The sequence below is a fragment of the Parastagonospora nodorum genome (assembly GCF_000146915.1).
Source record: "Parastagonospora nodorum SN15 chromosome Unknown scaffold_2, whole genome shotgun sequence".
NCBI classification, from domain to species: domain Eukaryota; kingdom Fungi; phylum Ascomycota; class Dothideomycetes; order Pleosporales; family Phaeosphaeriaceae; genus Parastagonospora; species Parastagonospora nodorum.
The window spans coordinates 647,488-672,438 of NW_001884550.1; the positions used below are offsets into that span (position 1 = coordinate 647,488).

Sequence of the window (24,951 nt, forward strand, 5' to 3'; positions counted from 1 at the left end):
ATGACGACCACCGCGCACCACCCGACGCCCGCACATCAACTCTCCACACCCTCCGCCTCCACGTCCTCGAAGCCTGAAGACGTCAATTTCCAAGGCCTCCCAATCCCACGAGGTCCTGTCACCGCTGCGCTCTCCTTCTACAAAGCCCCCGAAGACGGCGCACCACCACACAACTACGTCGAACCACCACCCGGTGTGCCGCAGCGAAACTGGGGCGATGACTGGCAAGAGGTCACACTGAACGACCTACGCGGGCAAGAAAACAAGTTCAGCCTCGACCACAACGCCTTCGATACATACCAGAATGTCCCCAGCAACGAGCACGAGTTCACAGACGATGCGCGCATAAAAGAGGTGTATTATCCTGAAGTCGAGAAGCTCTTACTGGACAACGTTCAGGGCGCAAAGCGTGTCTTGCTCTTCGATCACACCATCCGCCGACCAACGGGTAATCGTAACCCAGTGACTCGCGTACACATCGATCAAACGCCATTCTCCGCCGCCGAGCGCGTGAAGCTGCATGCTCCCGAAGATGCTGAGACATTGCTAAAGGGTCGCTACCGCATCATCAACGTATGGCGCCCGCTCAATGGACCAGTCATGGGCTTCCCGCTCGCAGTCGCGGATAGCCAGACTGTCCAAGACGAAGACTTGATCCCGATTGAGCACAGATATCCTAACAGGAACGGCCAGACGGCGGCTGTGGGGTATAATGCTGGACAGAGCTGGTACTACTGGTCTGGTATGAAGAACGAGGACCGCTTGGCTGCTCAAGTGCCTTCGACAGTGACGAAAGTGTTGGCAAATGGGGAAGAGTGCCGCACACTGCATTCAGCGATCCCAGGACACCGGAAGGCGCTGTTGGCCGCGAGAGTATTGAGGTCAGGGCTTTGGTGTTTGGTTAGATTCCTCGCTCGTAAAGATGGTTTACGATTTACGAAGCATTTTTGTTTGAATTCAGCCTAATGTCATTCACTCACGAAGAAGATAGCATGTTTGCGAACAATGAACATTATTATTGACTATGATTAAATTACTGCGCACTATCAAAGAACTCTGGGCTAGGGGTATCTGGATGCTAAAACGTTAAAAGAGAATTATGCTCGCTTGCTGGAAAAGGTGGCTCTTGCTTCCGCCATGCTCATCAAAACATTCATCTTTCAGTATGGGAAATTACTCGTAGAGACTACGGTCGTTCTGGTCGTTCTTAAGAGGAGGTAATTGTGGTGCGCTCGCATCCCTTGGTGCAGGGTTCGCTGGTGCTTCACTGACATTCGACGATGCTTGCGGAGCAGGAGCAGCAGGTACTGGTCCCTGCGGCGGAGGGCTGGGCGCAGGTATGGGGGCCGCGCTATGTGCGTTATACACGGGTTGTGGTGCTTGAGGTGGTGCCGGCGAAGTACTGAGGGGCGAGACAGCTTGGCCCTGAGGCTGTTGTGCCATGGCAGGATGTTGTGATACAGGAGATGTAGAAACAGCGGTTCCTTCCTTCGACACGTTGCTGCCATAGTATCCCGCTTGTTGTGGAGGAGCGTACATATATCCTTGCGGTGGCATGAAACCCTGGCCATCAGGCGTGGGCACCCATCCAGGTGGAGGAGGTCCATAGTAGTAGACCTGACCTGGCGCACCCGGAGCACCCGGTGGAGGACCAGGCATGAAGCCAGGAGGCGTTTGAGCCATAGCCGGGTGGATAGGCTGACCTTCTGGGACGACGCCAACGGTCAGCTTGGAGAACTGTCCGAGGTGCTCGACGGGGTATTTGTGCCTGAACCCCCACTTCCACCATGCCTTGAAAGCCGCGCCAGAACCCATATTCTTCCACTTCTCTTGCAGAATCTTCTGGTCTTCCTTGCTACGCGCATCTTGCATCCTTGTGAAGCATAGCACCAAGAGCGAGATCAAGATCCAGCAAACGGTACCAAATCGCATTGCGCTCTTGCCGATCATGAGGCGGCGGAACCAGAACCAAGATTCGAGGAATCCAAGGAGGAAGAGACCGGGGATGACAGAAGCGATGACGATGATCCATGTCCGTAGAGGTGTGCCACAGTAGTACGAGTATCGGTAACAGCTGTATCGAGAGCTGCTGCTGTTGCTATCGTCGTCATTACTGCCTCCCGAACTGCCACCGCCGCCGTAGTAGTAGCTTGAAGTACTGCGAGCGCCAGGTGGTGTGCTACAGGAACGGATGTAGTATCGGTAATAGTAGTCACTGGAAGAAGTGAAAGGTGCAGCATTGGCGCTAAGGTACCATGTCTGTTCGATATAGGTAGTACTTCCGTATGTTGTGGTGGAGCCGTCGACAGTAGAAGTTGGCTTGATTTGGTCTTGAACCAGCGAAGGTACTGTAACGGATGCAGTCGTAGAGACAGTGAATTGGGTCGGGCAGCTTGCAGGCGCAGTCATTGTCACTGGCATCCTGTACGAGACAGTTGTTGTCACCGACGAGCGTGTGGTCGAGGAGTAGCCTGCATCGCCATATTCCGGCTCGAGATCGGTCGCCGCAACGGCCTCCTGACCATAGTACTGGTAAACAACCTCCAAGCCACCATAACCCCGGTCGGATCTCAAGGTCGACGTCGGCGTGGCAGTCGGGGTGACGGAAGACTTGATGGTCCGCAGTTCGTCTGTGAATGTGTATGTAGTAGTCGCTCCATTTCCTCTTGTGTACACAGACGTGGTCGCAAAAGCGGCATAGCGAGTTGTGAGGGTCCAGAAAGCGGAAGTAGAAGTAGAAGAAGACTCATAGTCATCGTAATCCGACGAATCAAGTTGAGCGCTGGCAGCACTGAAGAAGGATAGAAGAGCCACGAAGGCACAAAGAGGAGCCATGATCGCGTGCTCGGACCGGAAAACGAATGTGAAGTCGCGAAGCAACAATTGTGGATGCAAGGCTGGCGTTCCACCTTCAGGGCATCACCATCATTTTAACGCCCATGAAGCTCAACGCTGTGCCGCAGCTAGTGTGCGACCGACTCACGCCTGGCTCACCGGTTTTGCAGAGTCACATTTCGTTGTCGTCCTTGGCAAGAGGATGCAGCCTGGACAGCATCGCGAAAGAGCGCGTCCGCCAATCACAGCCAGATCGCAAAGCAAATCATTCGATCTTTTGGGTCGAGGGCTTGCTCTAAGTCTTAAGCGGAATTGGATGGCTCTATTTCTGGTCTATGCGGCTCGTATTGGGATGGTGTCCTGCAGGGGTGACGGGAGGCCTAACAAGGCTTCAGTGCGGATAATTCTTTGCACCGCCCTATGAAATATTGGAAGGCTGACTGACCACCTCGTTTTCATAGCTCTCTGTAGGCAGCACCGGCGAGCATGATACAGTTCTTCATATTTTGATCCCTTGTCAGCTGCGTAGAGAGCTGTTCCTGAATATGGTGTGCTGGCGAAACATGATGGCTCGTTGTCCGTGCCGAAATTCGAGGTCCTGTGGCGTCGGCGGAACGCGCGACATGAGAAGCGCGATCTCTTGGCGACACATGATCTTTCACACGCGGGCAGGCGCGTCTTCGTCATCCACCTTTTACGGTAACTCGCAAGATAGGTCGAGTCCGGGCTTGAAGACTGCATCCTTTCATGGAACCTCGGCGTCGGCAACACCGCTTGCTACCTAAGCTCGTGAAGCTTAGCAGCTCCTAGAGAATGACAAGCTTTGGTCGCCGGTAGTTCGAGATCCACCCGATAAGCATTGGCCAGGAGAGTGGGCCATGCGGTTTTCGACGGTCTCGCCAGTGAATGGAGCTTCATTCTTTTTTGTCAGCCTCGGACACGCGACGCTAAAGGATGTAGCCATACATTCTCTCACGCTGCAGAATAAGCGAAGCAGGACTGCGATACTCTAAGAAATGTAGTAAAATCTTTAGGTTGAGATGCAAATAACTCTAGGAAGTCTTTCAAGGTGTTTCAAGATAAATGCAAGTGGGAGTCTATATCAGGCTAACAATACGAGCTTACATGTGATGTTGGCAAGAGATGTGTGCTGATATCGGCACGGGGGAGGAAACTGGAATGTGCATTGTCCAGAGCTTCATCATTAATCTATAATGATGGGCGTCTTTCTCATAGTGGTCTTGCATGGTGGACATTTCCCGCCGTCGTAGCACAGAGCAGAGCCCTCGGATTGCAAAGCCCTGCAGGGAGCTGCAAAAGGTGAGTCCGGTTGTTCTAGAACTGACGTTGTCGTAGAGAATGCAATCGGCCTCAGTGGTGATACTTTGAGATTTTAAGCTTAGCAGAATGAGAACGGGAAAGGACGTAGGTCGGAGCCTTGCAGCGCGGTTTTGATCTAGGCGTTTTCAGCGTAGCGCGCATCGAATGAAGGAAACCGGCAACCGCGCCGCAAGACTGAGCCTCGCGCTTCCCTCTGATCAGACAAACTTATGCTTTAAATGTTGAAATTCCAGCTTGCAAGATAAGATCTGATCTCGTACACCTGGATATATCTAGGAACGGTTGAATTGGAATCGGATCTCATCCGTCGACGCTACTAGTAACTGCCTGCCACGTGAGCATAAGGGTCAAGCTTGCGCAAGCGAAGTTGAAAGCATAGAGAAGGCTGTGGCGATTTCAACATCGATTGAGACCTGAGAAACAAGACTGCTCCTCAGATCCTTGAGAGCAGTGCAATGTCAACGCCACAGCGCTCTCCCCTTCACCACCTCCAAGATGCACACGTCACACGCGGCTCCACTTCAGAGCTCACCACCACACCGCTCTAGAAATAGCCCGGAACTATCTCGAACATATGTCTCGGCTTTGATTACCCCGCGCTAGATTTCTGCTGTGTTCTTGTGTGTTGAGAGACGGGCCAGTAAGATTTCCGCCGACGAACTTTATACGAAGCAGATAGATTATTTCGGTAAGAGGGATGCAACACCAAGACCCGGAAGCCCCGGATTGCAATCTTGCATTCCGCTGCAACATCAGATAGCCTCTAGATCCCCTTGATAAGAACGATGTGATGTGGACAAACACTTTTCTGCGCCAAAGTGCGCAAATTGTCTACAAAGTCAGGATTTGAAAGAACATTTTCGCCATGTCGACAGCTCGGTGCTACACGTGCCATACCCTACGTCCGCTCTCCGACTTTTCATATCGTCGCAAGGACGGCGCCGTCTCAGCAGCATCGCAGTTCCGACGATACCTATGCGTGCTGATGAGGCGAGTTGATGCAAAATCTGGAAATGGTGGAGTCATATACCGCTATCGATGTGTACATCCGCGTCATGGAGATTGCCCGAAAGCTGCGGCGGTATTGCGACCACAGGACTCATCTGCACAGATTCAAGTAAGGGAAGAGGTCGAGGAGGCGACAAGGCTCGATCATCGGGCGCTTGGAGATGAGGCTCGACGTGAAGATATACGGGACGTTGAGGTGGAGATTGACGTTTGCGAAGACCCTGAGGGCGAATTCCGTGCGCAGAAAGAAGACGCGATAAAGAGGTTGCGCCAATGCGTGGGTACGGCGGAGAGTCCTGCGATAAGTCCATGAGACAAGGAACGATCGAAGCTCCTCACCACAGATCGATACGCGCTGTTAGACCCCGTTGTCACCAGACTACACACATAACTGCGAAGACAAGCTTGATATAAACGTAAATGAATTGGGTATAGTACACTTCATAAGAAGCAGCTCAAACTATGCTGTTATCCGCACAAGTAAACGCGCCGTTTACCTGCTGATTCGGATCCGCAAACACCGCCAACAGCGCATCGATACTCGCGTACATCCCCGGGACCATCATGAAGAAGACCAGAATCATGATGAAACCATTGAACACCGCAGTAGCAAGTTTCTTTCCAGAGCTACGCCACTTGCCGTTCCAGTTGAGGTGGAACCAGAACAACACGGTGATACCCCACGTAAACCACGAGAGTAATAGCGACGAAGAAATGTTGAGCAAACTGTTGAAGACGGGAATGGAGTTGGCCAAGATCCAGACAACGACCCAGAAGAGTGTGACGGAGAAGATCCAGACGGCCCAGTCGGTCTTCTTGCTGGTCTCCGGCACGACAATCGAGGAGCGGCGACCACGAGTCGGATCCGAAGCGATCGAAGCGCGACGCTCAGTCTTGCCACCTTTGAGGATGTTGACGTGGCGCATGAAGAAGACATGGAGGTATCGCGCAGATGTCATTCCAAAGATGAGACCGGTGCCGAGAAGGCCGATGAATGAGACGGCATACGAGACCTTCGCCATGGTGGTTTGAAGCGAGCCGATGGCTGGAGATGCGACTTGCTCTCCCGAAAGCGCGTATACGACGGATGCAACGATGACGTAAATGGTCGTTGTGATGCACTTCTCAATTGTGACAGCTCGAGGGAAGTCGCGGGAAGGATTCTCCATTTCAGCCAACACAGTGGGAAATGCTTGGTTACCGGTATACGCAAAAGCAATGTTGAGGAAAGCAGAGACAGCTTGCGTGAACGTGGGGTCACCGATGACCTTGAGGTTCAGCGATGCCTCTGGGTTTCGTGGTCCTTGGACGCCGAGTGTGATCATGACGATAAGGACAGTGGCGATGATAGAGGCGGTGCAGGGCCATGATGCCCATGAGACAAAGCGCATGCTGTGCGGTACGCACATGGCCCACATGGCGATTGCGGCAACGACTGTGTACACAACAGTACAAGTTGAATGAATCGTGTTCAATCCTATGGTTAATGTGAGTAATGCACTGGCACTGATGAGCGCCATGTTGATCAAAAAGCCGACGGCAAAGATGCCTTCGACCCAGGGTCCACCGAGCACCCGGCCGTAGTCGACAATGTTGAGCATGTAAGGGTATTTTCGCCAGTATTGAATCAGGTTGTATGCGGTGTACAGACTCAACATGCCCATGACTATGATGCACAGAAGGCCAGGGAAGAAGCCAAGCACGTTCAAGGCAGATGGCAGTGACAGCATACCTGTGAGAAAGTTAGCTGGAGTGTCTCATGAACTTAGCAACCTTGGAAGCGCAACAGGGTTGCACGTCCTGGCCACCGACGAGGCTGTGCCCTCTAAGAACTGATTCAACATACCAATACCAACTTCATTCGTTACAAAGATGATGACGGCTTGTGATGTTGTGAGCTTCTTCTGTCCCGTAGTTTCTGCATTATTCGGTCGCTTGCTAGCATTTTGCACGTCGGAAACATCGCCTACGTGAGTGTCGCTGTCGGAGTGTGAGTCGTACTTTTCGCTGTTGGCAAAGTTCGAGTTGCGCAATGGGTCTTCGGGATCGTGTGTGGCGTCTGCTGCAAAGGGAAGCATTGGGCGTTTGGCGGATAGATGTTGGTCGTGTTTCGCGGAGGGCTTGTCGCTGTGGGTATCGGTTGTTTGTTGCTTGGGAAGAGTGCCATCGGCGGCGTGGTCGACATCATGCCTGTCCATGTTGAAATAAGGAACCTACACAACTATGTGGAGATGCGAGACAACGGGAGTAGGGACGAATAGAGCGTGTGAAGGAGGTTGTGATTCCAAATACGAGGCTTGCTCAAGTTGATGAGAAGAATGCGAAAGAATGGTTAAGATGAAGACTGCGACATAGAAGGGGTCTACGACACTTTGTATATGTGGAGAAGACGTTGGAGGCATTACGTACAGAGAGCGCTTGTTCGGCACCAAGAACAGTAGTCCGTAATAGCGCAGTGAAAGGGTCTTTCCAGAGGTCGTGCAGATGTCTGTGCTGCAAGCCAAGATGTAGGAGAACAACGATCTCTTGACCGACGTGGGACGTAATGGTAAAGTTTTCCACTTCCGGCATGTGGGCCAACAAGTCCGCCCTCCAAAATGAAGCGATTTGAGAGGGTCTCAGGGACGGCGTTTCGATGTGGACCACACAGAACTGTTTACACTGTCACCGGAGTCCGGCTTTATTTCGCCGTTACCCCAGGTGAATCCGCGCGTGGAGAGTTTGACATGCATACTGTGCATCGTGATGGTCAGATGTTTGCTGCAAAGTCTTGAGTATGACGTTGCAGTTGATGATCGGCTCGGGAGCGGCCGCGCTAGAAGCACATCCGCACCTTCTCTAATTTTGAGAATTGCGTGCGCCGAGCGAGATGGCGCGCAGCCACATGCATTCCTTCACGATTGGAAAATTTTGTGCGGCAGTCTACTAGCGTTCTCCTTTTCGGACGATTTGAAGCGTTTCGTCTCATGGCCTTCAATAGATAGCTGTCCTGCAATTGAGAACACGGACAAAAAGGGCATCGATGAAGGACTCGGGATGTGTCTCGATACGGGGTTGCGCGGGAGATTATCGGCAAGAATTGAGGTTACAGCCTTGCCGAGAGTGGATCATTGAGGCGAGCGGCGAGCCAGTATGTGGTAAATGGCTCATCAAGGAGTCCATGGTATCCAGCGCATGGGCGCGAGAAGCGCGGAAACAGGTGTACTGGTGGGCACAGGTGAACACGCGCGTCCAGAAGGGCAGTGAGAGTGATGGTGGCCGACTGATGCCTGCTGCGAGTGTGCCCACCAGAGTGAAAGCTCTGTCAAAGTCGCCATCTCCATCTTAAGGCGTTCATCAGCTCTCCAAATCGCGTTCATCGGTCTTCGACCTTTAACGTTCTCAACAAGTTCCCAAAGACATGTTCCCGGAAAAGACCCCCTTACAACACAACTCTGTAGAGTTCGAAGTCTTCTTACATCCCATACATGCTACGCTGCTCCAGTGTCAAGGCTGTCCAGTGACCAGATAGGTACCAAAGTTCTGGCAGTGGATCTTCCACATTCTGCTCGGATATGGCCTGGCACAATCGAGAGCTTCTAGAATGCTTCTACCTCGTGCAATGATTCAGAAGCCATGTCATGGTTCCCACTTTCGTACTGCCTTTTCATCCTTCAGATGGCGAGATCTCAGTAAGATATGGAGCGAGCCGGTCTTTGGACCCATCCTATCATAGATCGTGACACGAATTCTTGTGTGCCCAACTCCCGAAGACACATACACCGGAGGGATCCCACGGTGGTCTTTCCAAAGGTTCGAAATATTGAGTCACCTGCATCTGGATAAGTCAAGATCCAGAAGCGCGGTGAACGCAGAACTCATGACGATCGGTGTTGGTAGTGTTCAGTCACGAAAAGTATGCTTTGGCCCCCTTATAGGATCGGCAGGTACTTTCCAGTGCTGTGGGATTGCCCAGGTGGAGCGACGCACACGTGGCCATGTGGCGCTCTCGAACCGCATGCAATGGGGTACCCAGGACTGGAGCAGCGACTCTAATATTCCTTGAATTTCCTCTGATCCATCTCTTCACAAGCCCGCTCTCGAGTCCAAAAGCGTGGCGCGCATGTAGTGCATTGAGGTTGATTGTGGCTGGTGTCCGGGCTTGTGCACGCCTGAAGCCGATTTTCCGTTGTGAAGCCGCTAGCCGGCGCGGCTGACGCCATGTCCACCCGCATCTCCAACCTCACAGGCCGACGCGACATGATCTCTTCCGGGATCTGATACCTTGGCTCTGGGAGACGCGCACGTCTGCCCTCGAGTCGACATGGGTGAAACCGAACGATGGATGTGGAATTTCGACATTCCCAATCCTCAAGACCCCTTTCTTTCCTTTGCGATATACTCTTCTATTGTGATGCATAAGTGAGCGTACTGTGGTTGTTCGTCTTGCGGAGCGATAAGCAGGTTTCATAGCCCTGTAATTCACCGTCATTCATTCCTTCATCATTGCGAGACTGTCCCTCCCGATCGCTGAGCACTATCCTTCCCCACACTCTCACCCGATGATACCCCGGATATCAATCGCGCTCGCGGCGCTCCTCCACGCGGCTACCACCGCAGCTGTCTGCACGAAGCTCGAAGACTGTCCTCAGTTCGAGAAGCTAAAGACGAACGAATGCCAACCATTCCACCACTTTTTAGCGAGAGGCTCGACCTCGCCGTACCCAGGACATGTCATCGAAACAGTGGGCAAGGTCTGTGACCAATTGAACAACAACACTCGATCCTACTGCGTGCGGGTACGAAGACGTCGATTATTGGGCTATGAATGGCGGGGAGAGGTGGTGCATATCGGCACACGAGGGTGCAATGAACGGAGCTGAACAGATGCGCAACTACACCGCGCGGTGTCCAGACAGCCATTTGATTGTCATGGGCTTCAGTCAGGGTGGAAGTGTCCAGCTCGATGTGCTTGGTGGAGGGGGTGGCGAGCTGTGGGGATGCCAGCAAGAGGAGAACCCGGCCATGGACATCAACTCAGCGCCAGGCTCAAAGGGTAAGTTCCCCTAACATCACCTCTATTGACATTGAAGACTAACATCTACCAGTCGCCGCAGCTGCCATATTCGGAGCGACACGACGTAGCGCCAACCAGAACTTCACCTTTGGTGGCGGTGAGATCTCTGATGGCGGTGCGCCTCGAACCGCGCAACAGAATGCGGGTCTCCAACCATACGCGAATGCAGGCAGGCTGCGCGAGTACTGCCAGCCTCGCGACCCCATTTGCGCACCGCAAACGGAAAACAAAGACATGAACTTTCACCTCGATTACTTTGACAAATGGGGCACTGAGGCTGCGGATTGGGTGGTTAGCAAGGCTCGCGAGGCAGCTGGCATCAAGGAAGGTGGTGATGCAACCTCAGGTGCTTCTGACATGCTGAAGAAAGGCATTTCGCATCCAATCTCGAATGTCTTCCTCTTACTCATTGCGATTGTCGGTCTATAGTAAGTTTCTCCATTTCAGTCGACGTCGGAGCATTGGGGATTGTAGTTCGTTCGGGGTCTAGTCTAACGAATCGTGATTGGATATAGACTTATACAGTACAGTTTCATCGTCAAGCGCATCGCAGTCTGGAAGTTCTCGTCGACAAGATATACGCCCGTCAGCACTACCGAAGCAGTATAGATTGCAGCATGCGATTCTTGGTCATCCGCCTGAGCAATTTGGAGACGCGCCTCTTAACAGTCATAGCGCTTGGGAATACTTGGCAGCAAAGCGAGCCGTCAAGCAGGTTTCCGTGGGAATACACACTGTCAAAACGAGCAACTGGGCCAAAACCAAAGAAGACGAGGTTTTTTGTCAACAAGGGGCCAGAACACCTGTTGTGCCCATGTACGATACCCATTGAAAATAAGTTACATACATAGATTCACCGACATTAATACACCACCAGGCAGGACCCGGCACAAATTTTGGAACACTCACACTTATTTCTATTCATTTGCTCCCACTACCAGTTCGTCCAACTAGACATCATTGGGCGGTCTGAGTTCCAAGTCGCTATCTTCTTCATCGTCATGACAAATTACTAAATTTTGGAAGCGATACACCCCAAGCAATTTTACCCAGTAGGCATCAAACGCCAAGACATGCCTTCACCGATGTTCCACGCCATCTCAAAAAAAGTCATTAATATGAGGCTCATCTCTGTGAAACTGCTTTCAAACAAGTGTGTCTTAAAACCTAATGGAGACTTCTCAAGCTATTAGGTACCTCTCTGCATTATAGTTTCTCTGGACCCATAATCCAGTTCTAGCAATCCTGCGCAATGCTTATCACCGGCTTATTCTGCACCTAGAAAGGGTGCATGTTCTAGCATAGATACGTCGCCTGGCATTGGTCCTCCGCAACTTTCCGCTCAGCTCGGCTCCACAGGCGCGCATCAGCGAGTGGTTACCCCCAACCTTCCATCCGCAATGATAAGATCCGTAGATACCTCTATGGGGCGACATACCTTTGTACTGACACTTGAAGAGCACGGGCACAGTATTGAAGCACGCGACCCTGGGACAGACTGGTAGTTGTCCAAATTTGACTCTCCAGCTCTGTGGAATATACACTTTTCGTATACGCAGGGCGTATGCGACGGATAAAGCTGAATGCGCACCATCCTTGCACTCCGCGTATCATGATAGGCGCGACAACACCAGCAGCGTGGTAACTCTGCGACGGTACCACATCTGGTCAGCAAGGTGAGATGTGCATACCGATCAAGTCGAAAAGTTGAGAACATTATAACGCACCATATATGAATCCACGACCCCGTTTCTTTGGACGTGGAGATGTCTGCATTTCCAAACCTCTTTCGTTGAGACTGAATATACTTGTACGACCTGGATCAAACATCAAGAGTATACCAATAAAGTGGAGCTCACTGCATCAGCTCGCAGGTCGAATATAACAGCAAAGCCGATTCCTCGAGGAACTATCCTTGCACTTCAATGATGGGCGATGCAAAAATTACAACACATCATGAGGTCTACAACACCTCAGAAACAGCCTCTGACGCAGACGCTCGCGAGCTCGCCCTCATAGGCAAGAAAGCTATCCTACGTGTAAGGCCTTCGGCTACCCCGTCTATCGTCAATTACACCGTCTAACCCCCTGTGCAGCGAAATTTCTCCCCCCTCGCCATCCTCGGCGTCGCCTGCGCCTCGACAGTGACCTGGGAAGCCATGTTCAGTCTCTTCATCTTCGGGCTTTTGAACGGCGGACCCGCGGATCTACTCTACGGCTTCCTGTTCTGCTGGCTGGGCTGGGCAGCTGTCGTCGCCACCATGGCGGAGTTGGTGAGTATGTGGCCGACGGCTGGAGGCCAATACCATTGGACGTATATGCTTGCGCCGGAAAAATGGAAGAGAGGGCTGAGTTATTCTACCGGGTGGTGAGTGAATACGATTAGAGGGCGTGGATGGAGATCAAGGCTAATCGTGAGATATGTCAGGCAAAGCATTATTGCGTGGCAGGCGACTACGGCAAGTGCGGCGTATCTATCTGCAACTGCGTGTCAGGGATTGGTGATCAATAACCGACCAGACTATGTGCCTGAGCGCTGGCACGGAACGATGATGGTGTTTGCGCTGATCCTCGTGGCGCTGCTTTTCAACACGTTCCTCTTCAAGTTCTTGCCGCAAGTCGAGACTGTGGTTCTTTTCTTCCACATTACGCTGTTCGTCGTGTTCATAATTGTCATTACAGTCCGGTCGCCGACGAAAAGCAGCAATGACGAAGTCTGGACGCTTTTCTTGAACAAAGGAGGCTACGAGAGTAAAGGGTTGAGTTTTTTCGTCGGGCTTATCACGCCGCTGTTTGCGTTTTGCGGCGCGGACAGCGCCGTGCATATGAGCGAGGAGATTCGCGGTGCTTCGCGCGTGGTGCCTTGGGCAATGATGAGTATGTTCATACCCAATTCATCGGACGACCATACTGATCTCAACGCAGTGTCCATCTTGATCAATGGCCTGACTGGCTTCTGCATGCTGATCGCCATTCTCTATTGCATGGGCGACATCGACGCGGCTCTCGCTTCACCGACAGGTTATCCCTTCATCGAGATCCTCACCCAAGTGGTCAGTTCTATCTCTGGAGGCACCGCTCTATCCGCTCTTTTGGTGGTCATGTTTTGCTTCGCGAACCTCACTCTCGTCGCCAGTACGTCCCGCCAACTCTGGGCATTTGCTCGAGACCGCGCAGTTCCGCATTCTCGTGCCGTCGGATACGTCGATAAGAGGATGAAGGTACCGATCACCAGTCTTGCCATCACGTGTATCGTAACTTGTTTACTGAGCCTGATCAACATTGGGTCCGCAGCAGTGCTAAATGGAGTCCTCTCGCTGGCTGTCGCAGGGTTCTTCGGCTCATATCTTATTCCTTTCACTTTGTTTTTTTACAAGCGAATAAAGTATCCAGAAGAGGTTCTGCGAACGAAATCCTACGAATAATATAGCGCTGCGAGTAACAGCGTATCCTATAGATAGTATAGCACTGCTAAGTTTAAAGCTATTTATTATATTTTAAGTCTTAACTTCTATCTAATTGCTATAAAACTGACTATTCCTATAACTATAATAAGGAAAAAGATAAGTAAGATAAACTTGTCTATTAAGTTATTGTTAAGTCGTATGTTGTTATAGATTTTTGCCTAGCATATTAGACAATAGCTAGCTTTGCTTTCTAGTAAAGTATATACCTATAATTTAAGGCATGCCTTATAAAAGCTATATTTATAGCTATTTAACTAGACGATAGTATTTAGCGCGTCTTCTAAGCATATTAGATAGTTATCATCTTAGTTCTAGAAGTATGTTGTTAGTAGAGTGTAAGTAGCGCAGATAAAGATAATATATAGCCTAAGTATATTATAGAAAGACATTATTATAAGGTTGCCTAGATGCGCTGTAATGTAACTTAGGTAGATGTACTAGTAAGACTAGCAATGTTAGTAATTTAGACGTATAATGCATAGCAACTGCGATATATATATATAGTCTAATATAGAACTGTCTAAGACTTTATACTAAGTATTATTTATTGCAACGCATATACGTTCTATATCTTATTTTAGACCTTTGCTAATTAGAGGACATAGATAGGCAGTTAGAGACTAGTGTTATCTTCTTATTTAGGGCTATTCTAAATTAACTTTCTCTCTAATAATATCTAGTTAATTTTAGCAAGAAGGCGCTAGTTTATTTCTTACATGCTTATCTAGTATAGTATTAGGTAGCAATAAGTAGATATGCTAATAAATAAGAGAAAGTTAAAATTTTAATAGCCTAGATAATTATTAAGAAGTTATAATACCTTCTTCTAGTAAGATTCTTTATAATAGAATCTTGCAGCTCTGTAAGTTAAGACTAAGTAGTTAGAGATAGCATATCTAGAGTAAAGCATATGTAATATTAGCAGTGTGCAATTATAGAATACTTTCTCTTTAGTATTTTTGTTAAGCAAACTTTATTAGAAGAGAGTAAGCTAGTCTTTTATAACACTAATATTCTTAGTAAGTATAATATATAAGAGACCTCGCTAGTTAGGATTATCTAACTTAGTTAGGTTAAATAATATAAAATAAGCAGGCTAAACACTTAAGTTAACTTAATAGAAGTAGAGAGCTATAAGCTATAGTCCTTAAAAGTTACTTTCTAGCGCCTTAGCATATATATAGAAGCATATAATTAGCATCTTGCAACTAAGAGTATTAAATCTTTAGAGTAGCACCTATATCTTAAAGTATAAACGTTGTTTGTTAAGCGTCTATTAATATACGCAGTAGGCAAAGTTCTTAGTAGAGAATTTTAGTAAGAGCATAATAAGTAGGCTGTGCCTTTAAAGAGCGCACGTTGTTATTATTATATAAAAGATATTATAATAGAAAGCAGCTATAATCTTTAACTTGCTATTGCTATTGCTATTGCTATTGCTGCTACTAAGCGTACCTATAAGTCTAGATGCTTTCTAGGCTTTAAGATTTATAAGCACTATCTTAGACGTATACGAAACAAACGTATTAGGCCTTTCTAGTAAATTATAAGGTACTTACTTATAATTATCCTAATCTAAGAGAAGCTAACTAATCTTAGCAACCTATTTGCTACTAGTATTCTTAATTATACTATACTTTTTAAAAACTTTAAGGCTAAAATTCTGTTTATCTGCATTATCTATATACTATGCATTAGAAATATTATGCTAAGAGATATAGAAGATATATAGAATAGAAGCTAGATTGCTTTTAAAGTTAAACTTATATAGGAGAAAATTAAATCTATATTAAAGTTAGAAATAGTTTTATAAGTCTTATGTAACACTTACCTCTTATATAGTATAAAGAAATATAATAATTAACTATCTTTGCCTTAGTAAGCAATACTAATATTTAGAAGATTTATATATAGGCGATTAGTGCAACTGTTAATCTTATACTAGATAAAGTACTAGCGCCTACTCTTAACGAATTTAAAGTCTGCTAGATAGAGCTATAAGTAGACAAAGTTAAAAGTAATTAGCATAGCTTTTCTATGCTTAAAATTGCGTTCTCTATATAATATAATAGCCTAACAGATTTCTAAGACGCCTATATAAGCGTTGTAGTAGTTAGTAATTATACTTAGTTTAAGTAGCTTAAGTATATTTATAGTTTAAGGTCTCTAGCTAGGAAAGTATGCTCTAGTATGCAGATTTATATAATCTGCTTTGCTGCGCGCGCAGGCCTATACCTAGCGCACTGCTTTATTAAGAAGAGCTATAGGCATTTAGTAGGCAGAGCTCTAGAGATTAAGAGAGCTATTAGTAGATATATTAACAGTTATAGTCTTTAAGATATTAAGCTAGAATTCTCTGCTTAGTTTGTTATAGCCTTTAGGTAGATAAGGTAGCTGCGTATTTAGTATAAGCTTAATATATTAAGAGTTAGCAGTAGTAATATAGATATAGAATATAATGCTACAGTTCTGCCTAATTATTGTTAAGTAGGTCTAGCTAAACAGAGCAATAACTATAGTGCTCTTAATATTAAATAGTACTAACGTTTTATAATTAGCAGTATTCTTATGCGTTTAAATATAGTTGTAGAGGTTCTAAAACTAATAGGCGTAGCTACGAACGTAATTAGTAAGTAGATTAGGTATATAGTCTAAAACGCTGTTAATAGCAGCAAATTTAAAGGCGCGAATAATATATACGTTTTAATATAAGATAGCAAAGATATTAGCCTTAAATTATAGCCTATAGTTTTGCATAATAAGCAGATTAAGTATTATAAGAATTAACGCTGTAGTAAAGTTTATTACTGCAGTAGACCTAGCGCTAATTGTAGGTAGAGAGCAGTTATTACGCAGTTATAAGTAAGTATTTATAGAGGCATTATAACGTTTACGCTAGCTTAATTTAGCTTAGCAGTCTCGCTATTAGCTAACGTACCTAGATATAAGTAACAGCCTTAGAAAGTTTAAATAGTAGCGCAGGTACTATCGTTATAGAATACTACTATAGCTTAACTAAAAAGCTAATAGCTCTATTAATAATACGTTAATATAGAATTAATCTTTCTCTAGTTACCTATTCTAGAAACCTACGTATGCAGAATATATTTAGTAACTAGCTATTAGAGACTAAATTACAGACAGCACTAGAAAGGCTAAGCTAAATTCTAATAAGCTTACTATGCTTATACTAAATAAAGTTGCGTTATGCTTTAACTATAGAGAGTTCTTCTTCTATTACTCTAGTTATAATTAACTAAAGAAGAGAACAAAACGCGCTACGCCTGCGCTAGAGTATATTAATAGAGGCTTATAAATAGTTTAATATTAAGCTAACTATTGTTATTAAAGCTCTATTTTCTAGCAATTATTTACATAGATTATATATAGAACGAGTTAAACTATTAGAGTTTTGCAGTAAGCTTATACTAAGCCTAGTTTCTTATATGCAATGCGCTTATTAACCTACTATTAACTCTTACGCTAGTGCACTCTCTCTAGTATGCATTATATAGTATAGCTACTATCTACTGCACTTCTTACTCTTCTTTTATTATTCTATAGACACTAGACTTATTCTACCTTATTCTAAGTGCAGACTTTATTAATTAAATTAGGCTAAAAGCAAAGAGCAATAATAATTAGATTTTTAGACTTAGAGCGCTTTAGGTGCAAAAAGAAAAACCTAAGTCTAGCTACTACTAAAACTCTTAGCAGCATAAGGAACTTATAAATTTACTTAAGCTCTTTCTAATTGCTAGCGTTAAGAACTTATATTACGTAATCTATACTTATTATTACTATAAGCTATCTCTATTTGCATAATACTACCTTGCTAGATATATACTACGTCTAACTTAACTAACCTATAACACTCTACTTAGCATAGCAAACTTAGTTCTATAAGCTAATATAATAGAGCATAATCTAGCTAAGCCTAATAGTTAACGCTATAGGCGCTTAAAGAGACTTACTAAGAAGAATAGACTTTAAGCTCTAAATAAAGATAAGATAGTAGATAAAGGTTAAGGTTTAGATATAAGCAAGAAGAACTAGTAGAGTATAGGATTATAGAATTACGCTAGAAGATATCTATAAGCAAGTTTATGTTTAAGAAACGCATGCGTAAGAAGTATAAGAATGTTTGTAGTAAGCATTTAAATGCTATAACTAGCTCTTATTACTTATAATGCCTTGCTATTAAAGCATTACTATAACTTCTCTAACTCTAGCAACTCTACTATCTCTAACAGCAGATTAAAAATTAAAAAAGAGCTGCAAATAGGCAATTAGCGCAAAGCACGAATTTACTAATTTTAAACTACTAATATAGACTAATAGAGAGCGCTTTAATAAATGCAAAGCTACTAAAAATCTTATTACTGCTATGCAGTGCGTCTGCAAATACTTTATTCAATATAAATATTATCTACTAGAATTTAACTAAGAGTATCTTTTCTCTCTTAAATATAAATACAGTAGTGCAGCAGACTAGAAGCTATAAAAATAGTAAGATAAGGAACTAGAGTCTATCTCTCTCTATTTAACTAGAGCAAATAAGCATGCTGTTAATTCTAATATTAAACTACTAATTAAATTAGGCCTTATAGGTATTTAAAAGAGTTAATTAGATACTTATAATAATGCTCTCTGCTTATAAGAAGTTGCTAGAATTTAGACTTAATAGACTAAACTTCTAGACGATAGACTTTAAAAGTAGTTTAAGGATCTTCTAGTTACCTTTAAGAAAGCTATGCGCTTAAAGAAGATAACCTTATACTATAGTTACTAAGATAATGCAGAAAGTCTTATAGATATAAAGTAGGCCTTAGTAGCTCTCTAAATAGACCTGCATAGCATATTATAGTTCCTCTTAAGAGAACTATCTTTAGAGATCTTAGATAGAGCTAAATATAAGTATAGATTTCTTCTACTACATTATACTATAATTGCTATCGCTGCTATAGATGCTTAGTGCTTCTAAGATAAGCCTAATAGTAAGTTTCGTATACTGCGCGTCTATATATAACTAATTTAGGCTTAGTGCGCTGCTTATAGTTAATGCTAGAATATTAAAATTATGCTTCTTTATATATATATTAACACTAATAGAGCGCAGAGGAGCAGGAAAAATAGAGGTCTATGCCTCCTTTTAAAAAGATAAATAAGTGTAGTATTTTAGAATCTAACAATATACCTTAGTAAGCTACGTTAAATTACTTTTGTCTGCTAGGCTAAATATATACTATAGAGAGATACAGATACTTTAGGTAGCTTTTCTTACCTTAATTAGCAAAATAGTACCTTTATCTAGTAGAGATAAGATTTCGTTTCTTATAAGTTATTCTCGTTAAGGATTTTACGCTATATTAGGAAAGTAGTTCTAGTATTTATTATAGAAACTTTCTAAGAGCTACTCTATTTAACTAACGTAGCAGATGTACGAAGATTAGGCAAACTCTATATATTTATATACTCTTTTGCTAATAGGTAGAGAATACTAATTTAAAATACTAAAAGGCAGGCTATAGCTGTCTAGGCTTAGTACTATAAGTTATCTAGATAGGTATTAAATTACTAATATTAACTAATACTTAGCAACGTCTACTAGCAAAGATTTAGAGAAAGAAAATTACAGAATTAATTAGTATTTTAACTAGAAAAGCTCTAGTAGCTCTAAGCGTTCTAGATAGAAGATTTGCATATTAAAATAGTTAACAAAGATACTTAACATGCTCTATAATTAGGCTAAAAGAGATAAAAAAGGCTTAGTAGCATAGTTAACTATTTATAATGCAGAAAGCAAAGTATATAACGCTAGCATCTCTGCTAGAGATAGCAGTAAAATTAAGAAAGAGGTATCTAATAACATTAAGATAAGCAGAGATTTTAATAGCTAGACACTTTAATAGCTATAAGTAATAATATATATATTAGCTTATTATAGCCTTATTCTTCTCTATCTACTTCTTTCTCTTTCTTCTTTACCTTTGCAATAGCACTCTTACTAAGTATCTCTATAGAATTCTTTTAACTATCTTCTTTAATCTATAAACCTAGCTTTATTTTATCCTTATTCTTTTTAAGTAAGCAGATGCAGTATACTATACTAGATATCTCTAAAAGCGCCTTCTATAACTAGCGCTTTGTCTTAGTAGCTTCTTTACTATAAATGCTGTAGTTCTTAGCTAGTACTTCTAAATATGCCTTAGGCATCGCTACTAATAAACTATTCGCGATAATATGCCTTGCTTTTTTTAGCGCTTTTGCAATATAGACTATCTTAAGATCTCTTTTATTATATAGCCTTCTATTAACTGTAGTTAGTACTTAAAGAGCATTAGCTAGACGTCTTAATCTATAATATCTATTATCTGTTATCTTATTCTTAATGTCTATAAGGCGAGAATCTAAGAGCCTATAACTATATAAAATAGATGCTTATAGCATATTTTGCTATTTAACAATATACTTAGTCTTAGCACTAGTATATAAGAAAGCTCTACTATCTGTAGTATAGTTAAAAACATAATGCAGATTAGCCTAGATTATAGTAAGCATCTACTAATAGTTATACTCTAGCTTAAGGCATTTAACTCTGCCTATACGTAGAATATTAAATCTAGAGATTTAGACAGTCTCTATAGCTTTTCGCTAGTAATAAGAGACTCTTATTAGCTACTTTATATGCTCTAAGAGCATCTATATTATCTTTATTAGTATATAGTAGATAAATTTAGAATACTCTAAATAGAGCACTAGCTAGTCTGTTACAGAAACTACAGTTTAGAGTTCTAGAAGTAGAAAGTGTAGAGAGTCTAGAGCATAATAAAGTACTTCTTAGCAATAGAATTATATAGCTATATACTTTAGAGTATATACGTTAGAGTTGCTTAGATTAAAGAGAGATAACGCAAGTTGCTTATTATTTATTTCTACTATATCTTTCTTAAGATAGAAAACTGCTACGTCTCTATAGAGGTAGATCTTATTTTTATTCTTCTCTAGAAGTAGTATAAGTTATATTAGATCGTCTATATTGCGTGCATAGCTATTATATGCTTAGCATATTATTATTTTCTTCTGCTAATAAGAATATATTTCTTCTTCTATCGTAGTAGCAGCGTCTTGCATTTCAGCATATTTTATGTTATTAGATACTAGCTCTGTTTTTCTCTCTATTATAACAGCAGTATCTTGCATTTTAGCTTATTCCTTATTATTAAAGACTAACTTAGAAGCATAAAGTTAGATAAGCGCGTCTAACGATTTATTTGCAGCCTAGTTCTAGTTTATAAGTATAAAGTATATAATGCTATGCTCTAATTTAAGTTCTATGCTTTTAGCTATTAAAAACGTTACTCTAGCTTTTAGCGCTAGAGCCTAGTTGTATTTTAAAGTTACAGCGCTAAACTAAGGCAAAATTTAGAAAGCGTAGAAGAATACAGTAATCTCCTTAGTAAATGTGTTTTTCTATATTAGAAAGTTCTACTTTTTAATATAGTTAAAAGCTAGTTGAACTCTATCCTAGAGAGGTAATAATTTATGCTATATAACTCTTATGCTATATAAACTATTGCTAGTCTTACAGCAGACTCTTAGATTGCTATCTAATAGTTAGTATAGCATAAAGTTAATAGAGAGAGATAATAGTTTAGAGCGTTTAAGCTATAGAGTAGTAATTTCTTCGAATTATATTAGAGCATCTCTAGAACTAGTATAAGTCTTATGCTTAAATTAGTGCACACAATTCTTAAAGGTAATAAATAACTATAACTATATTATTATAATTCTAGTCTTTAGATTTATAAGCAGTTAGCTCTTTGCAATTTAACTTAGAAGCATAAGCTAAGTATCTCTAGTCTAGCTAAATAGTTAAAGATACTAAAGATAAGAAGAGGCATAAGAATCTAAGTTCTTAGTAGAATCTTATTAAAGAGACTAAGAAAAGCTCTTTAGCCTATTGCGTAGTACGACGTAGATAACGTCTATATTATTAGGTTAGAAAAAGAAGTAGAGCTATATATTATTATTATAGAGAACTAAGAATAAGTCTCTAGATTTAATATTAAGCAGTGCGCATTTAACGTTAGATTTATAATATATTACATAAATAGCAAAGTTACTCTTAGTTGCTTATTGCTTCTAGTTATATGCTACGACGTAGAGATTGCTCTTTATAAAGTCTAAGCCTAGTAATTTATTAGCATATGCATATACTATAGTATAGTAAGCTATAAACAGTACTTACCTCTAAAAAGAACCTATTTAAGGTTTAGAATCTTTGCGCTAGCCTCTTATAAGCTAGCATATACTTCTACTTCTATATAAAGCTTATACTTCTGCTATAGAGAAACTCTTGCATATAGCATAGTTTTATTATTAAGTTAAGTAAGTCTCGAAGCTGCAAAAGTTATAACCTAGATAAAGTAATATATAGAGTAGTTAGAATTGCGTAGAATAAGTAGGCAGAGGAATTTAGAATTATGCTAGCAGATAGTAAATTTATTACAGTAGCTGCCTAGAAGGCTTAGCAGCCTTAGCTTATAACGTTACTAATATATTACTTTCTATACCTGCAGGCCTTTTATACCTAGGTAAACTCTACTATTAATAACTTTTCTCTTTGTTAACTACTAAATACCTTAACAGCATAAGATTAATAGGCTAAGAATAGCATATTACTTAGTAAAGAAATATTATCGTTCTAGCGCTATACTCTTTATAGCCTTTAACTTATCTACTAGCAATTTAATGCAGAATATGCACTTAGAGCGTAGGTAAGGCAAATTCTATAAGATAATCTAGGTTAGAGCTTAGAAAAGCTACCTTCTATTAATTCTTCTATTAATAAAGAGAGCTATCTATACTATTAGCAGGTCTCTATTGCGTTGCAGCTTATAGCTTTCTAGAATAAATACGCAACGTCTTATAAGAAGATTAAACTATAAGAAAGCTTTAATAAATTATAGCGTAAGTATAAATAAATACTCTTAAGAAAAGAGTCTATGCTAATACTGCAAAGATATATCTGTAGACCTTTAAACGCGCATTATTAGTGCTTATCTACTATACGCTACTTAGAATCTAAGCAGAGTTATTTAAGAGATAGATATTATAGAACTTTCTTCTTTTAAGACGTGCTTTCTAAAGCTTACGCTAGCCTCTATTCTGCTTACTAATAAGAAGCAGCATATAATAACCTAGCGTAATAATTAACAGCGCACTTAGGTAAAGATAATAGAAAATTATAATATAGCGTATCTAGAAAATGCATGCTCTAGAACTTATATATAGAGATTATATAGATTAGCAAAAAGCAAATAGTAGCTTATAGAGCTATTAGTAATATATAAAGAGAATAACGCTATACTACTAAGCGCTCGTTATATCTAACTGCGCAAGAAGAAAGTAAGTATAGTTCTATCTTCTCTAATTTACTTTTCTAAGAAAAGTAGCAGCGTAGCTTATAAGAGAAAGGCTAAACCTAGCTTAAAGACGCTAGCTAAGAAGCCTTATTTAATATTACTAGACTACTTAAAAGGCTTGCCTATACTTATTACTAACTATTTTACTTAACTAAGCGCTATATTAATAGAATAGTCTTTAGCTACTCTAGCATCTTGCACGCAGATATCTGCTATAGCTAAGTAAGAGGCTAATAATAGTAATATTAAGATAGATAAGCCTAAGGTACTAGCTGCTACTATAACTTTAATATAATAACAATTACCTACTAGTATAGTTATACCTCTAGACTTACTACTAGCTACAGCTGCTATAACTGCAGCAGAGGTCTTAATAGAGAGTATAGACGTAGATATAAAGGAATCTATCTCTAATGCAAAAGAAGAAAAGCTATTATATCTATACTTTTAGCTAACCTAAGAAGCATGCGCTAGAATATTAGATATACTAGCTATATCTAAAAACCTAGAGCGCTGCCTATACGCTAGAGCTTAAAGTTAGTAGAGCGCTCTAGAAAAATATATCTTTAAGAAAGTAGATTAGAGAGTTAAATATTAAGCATAGCTAAGATAAGAAAGCGTTTAAATAGAAGTAGAGTAAACTAAAGCAGAAGATGCATAAGCTATAAAGGCAAAATAAGAAGCTATAGATAATAGCTATAGCAGATAAAATATACTATAATAATATTACTGCCTATTATAGTATTAAAAATAGGCACCTATTATAATAAGAGACTAGATCTAAATAGCTATCCTATAAAGAGCTTAGAGAGCAATAAGTATATTATAATAATATTTTGCTTCTACTTAACTTCTAAGCTGCCTCTAGTTTAGCATAGCAAGGAGTTTCGCCTCTTAGCTAAGCTCTTTATAGACTATATACACCTCTTTAACTGCTATACGCGCTAACACTATTATAGCAAGAAAGTAGTAAAGTTATAGATTTAGGTAATAAGGATAATATCTAGCAGAATAGTATGTAATAGAATTAAGAGAGCTTAGTAGTTAGCTTAATATATATTAAGTACCTATATACTTTTAACGTAAATAAATAACTTAAAATTGTGCACTATGCAGCTCTAAAGGTATAAAATAGCTTAAAGCTAGCCTTACCTTTATAATTATTATTACTATTATCTTTATTATTACTATAAATCCTTGCTATAACGTAAGTAGGCTACTTATATGTAATAGTAGATAATTAAACCTTAGTTACTCCTTTAGCTTAACTTCTTTTTTAAAACTTATCTATAATTATAACTATGTTCTTCTGCTAGATTCTGCTTAAGCTATGTATTATAATTCTAGATCTTGCTCTTAAAGATATCTAATACTATATTAATTAAAAAAGAAAATAATATAATAATCTTTAGCTAGTATTAAAGCAGACCTAACTTAACCTTATAGTAGCTAAGATAGTGCATGCAAAGGAAAATAGGTTTAGTAAATAAATCTTTAATTAGATAGTATTTAGAGTAGGTATAGTAATATAACTTAGCTAGGCACGTTCTATATAAATTTAAATTAGCAAGCGTAAAGATTGCTACTGCCTCCTTAAACTTAAAGATATAGTATATTAGAATAATCTAGAATTAGTTACTATTATCTTTAAGAACAGCCTTAATATCGTAGAATCTTATATCTAATATAAGGCAGACGACCTTCTTACTACAAAATAGAATATCTGCAATGCTAACTTTAAGCTTGCTATTCTTTCTTATTAACGCTATTAAGAAACTTAATACTATCTATGCCTGCTATCTTATTATCCTTTGCT

The 24,951-nt window shown here is 41.7% G+C and overlaps 7 protein-coding genes across 7 annotated transcripts; 4 read left to right on the forward strand and 3 right to left on the reverse strand.

Annotated features, from left to right (window-relative positions):
• Positions 1 to 966, forward strand: SNOG_01399 (hypothetical protein; the record flags this gene model as incomplete). Its single annotated transcript, XM_001791987.1, has 1 exon — positions 1 to 966. One exon carries the CDS (start codon positions 1 to 3, stop codon positions 964 to 966), a length of 966 nt encoding a protein of 321 aa, XP_001792039.1.
• Positions 967 to 1,173: 207 nt separating this feature from the next.
• On the reverse strand, positions 1,174 to 2,835 carry SNOG_01400 (hypothetical protein; the record flags this gene model as incomplete). Its single annotated transcript, XM_001791988.1, has 1 exon — positions 1,174 to 2,835. One exon carries the CDS (start codon positions 2,833 to 2,835, stop codon positions 1,174 to 1,176), a length of 1,662 nt encoding a protein of 553 aa, XP_001792040.1.
• A 2,206-nt stretch (positions 2,836 to 5,041) lies between these two features.
• On the forward strand, positions 5,042 to 5,497 carry SNOG_01401 (hypothetical protein; the record flags this gene model as incomplete). The annotated part of the gene is made up of 1 exon (XM_001791989.1): positions 5,042 to 5,497. The coding sequence occupies one exon, from the start codon at positions 5,042 to 5,044 to the stop codon at positions 5,495 to 5,497; it is 456 nt and encodes a 151-aa protein (XP_001792041.1).
• SNOG_01402 (hypothetical protein) lies at positions 5,276 to 7,382 on the reverse strand (the record flags this gene model as incomplete). Its single annotated transcript, XM_001791990.1, has 3 exons — positions 5,276 to 5,539; positions 5,682 to 6,916; positions 7,031 to 7,382. 3 exons carry the CDS (start codon positions 7,380 to 7,382, stop codon positions 5,276 to 5,278), a joined length of 1,851 nt encoding a protein of 616 aa, XP_001792042.1.
• A 134-nt stretch (positions 7,383 to 7,516) lies between these two features.
• SNOG_01403 (hypothetical protein) lies at positions 7,517 to 7,755 on the reverse strand (the record flags this gene model as incomplete). Its single annotated transcript, XM_001791991.1, has 2 exons — positions 7,517 to 7,546; positions 7,594 to 7,755. The coding sequence occupies 2 exons, from the start codon at positions 7,753 to 7,755 to the stop codon at positions 7,517 to 7,519; spliced, it is 192 nt and encodes a 63-aa protein (XP_001792043.1).
• A 2,044-nt stretch (positions 7,756 to 9,799) lies between these two features.
• SNOG_01404 (hypothetical protein) lies at positions 9,800 to 11,062 on the forward strand. The gene is made up of 3 exons (XM_001791992.1): positions 9,800 to 10,219; positions 10,272 to 10,668; positions 10,756 to 11,062. Coding segments are annotated over exons 1-3 (630 nt in total). The 5' UTR covers positions 9,800 to 9,987; the 3' UTR covers positions 10,757 to 11,062.
• Positions 11,063 to 12,168: 1,106 nt separating this feature from the next.
• SNOG_01405 (hypothetical protein) lies at positions 12,169 to 13,665 on the forward strand (the record flags this gene model as incomplete). The annotated part of the gene is made up of 3 exons (XM_001791993.1): positions 12,169 to 12,279; positions 12,337 to 12,517; positions 12,761 to 13,665. 3 exons carry the CDS (start codon positions 12,169 to 12,171, stop codon positions 13,663 to 13,665), a joined length of 1,197 nt encoding a protein of 398 aa, XP_001792045.1.
• Between the last annotated feature and the right edge of the window lie 11,286 nt (positions 13,666 to 24,951).

What these genes read in the sequence shown, in the direction of transcription:
- SNOG_01404 (XM_001791992.1), top strand. Translation starts at nt 9,988, where the DNA reads ATGAATGGCGGGGAGAGGTGGTGCATATCGGCACACGAGGGTGCAATG. An exon ending in CTCAGCGCCAGGCTCAAAGG is followed by an intron (nt 10,220 to 10,271) that starts GTAAGTTCCCCT and finishes AACATCTACCAG; the next exon opens with TCGCCGCAGCTGCCATATTC.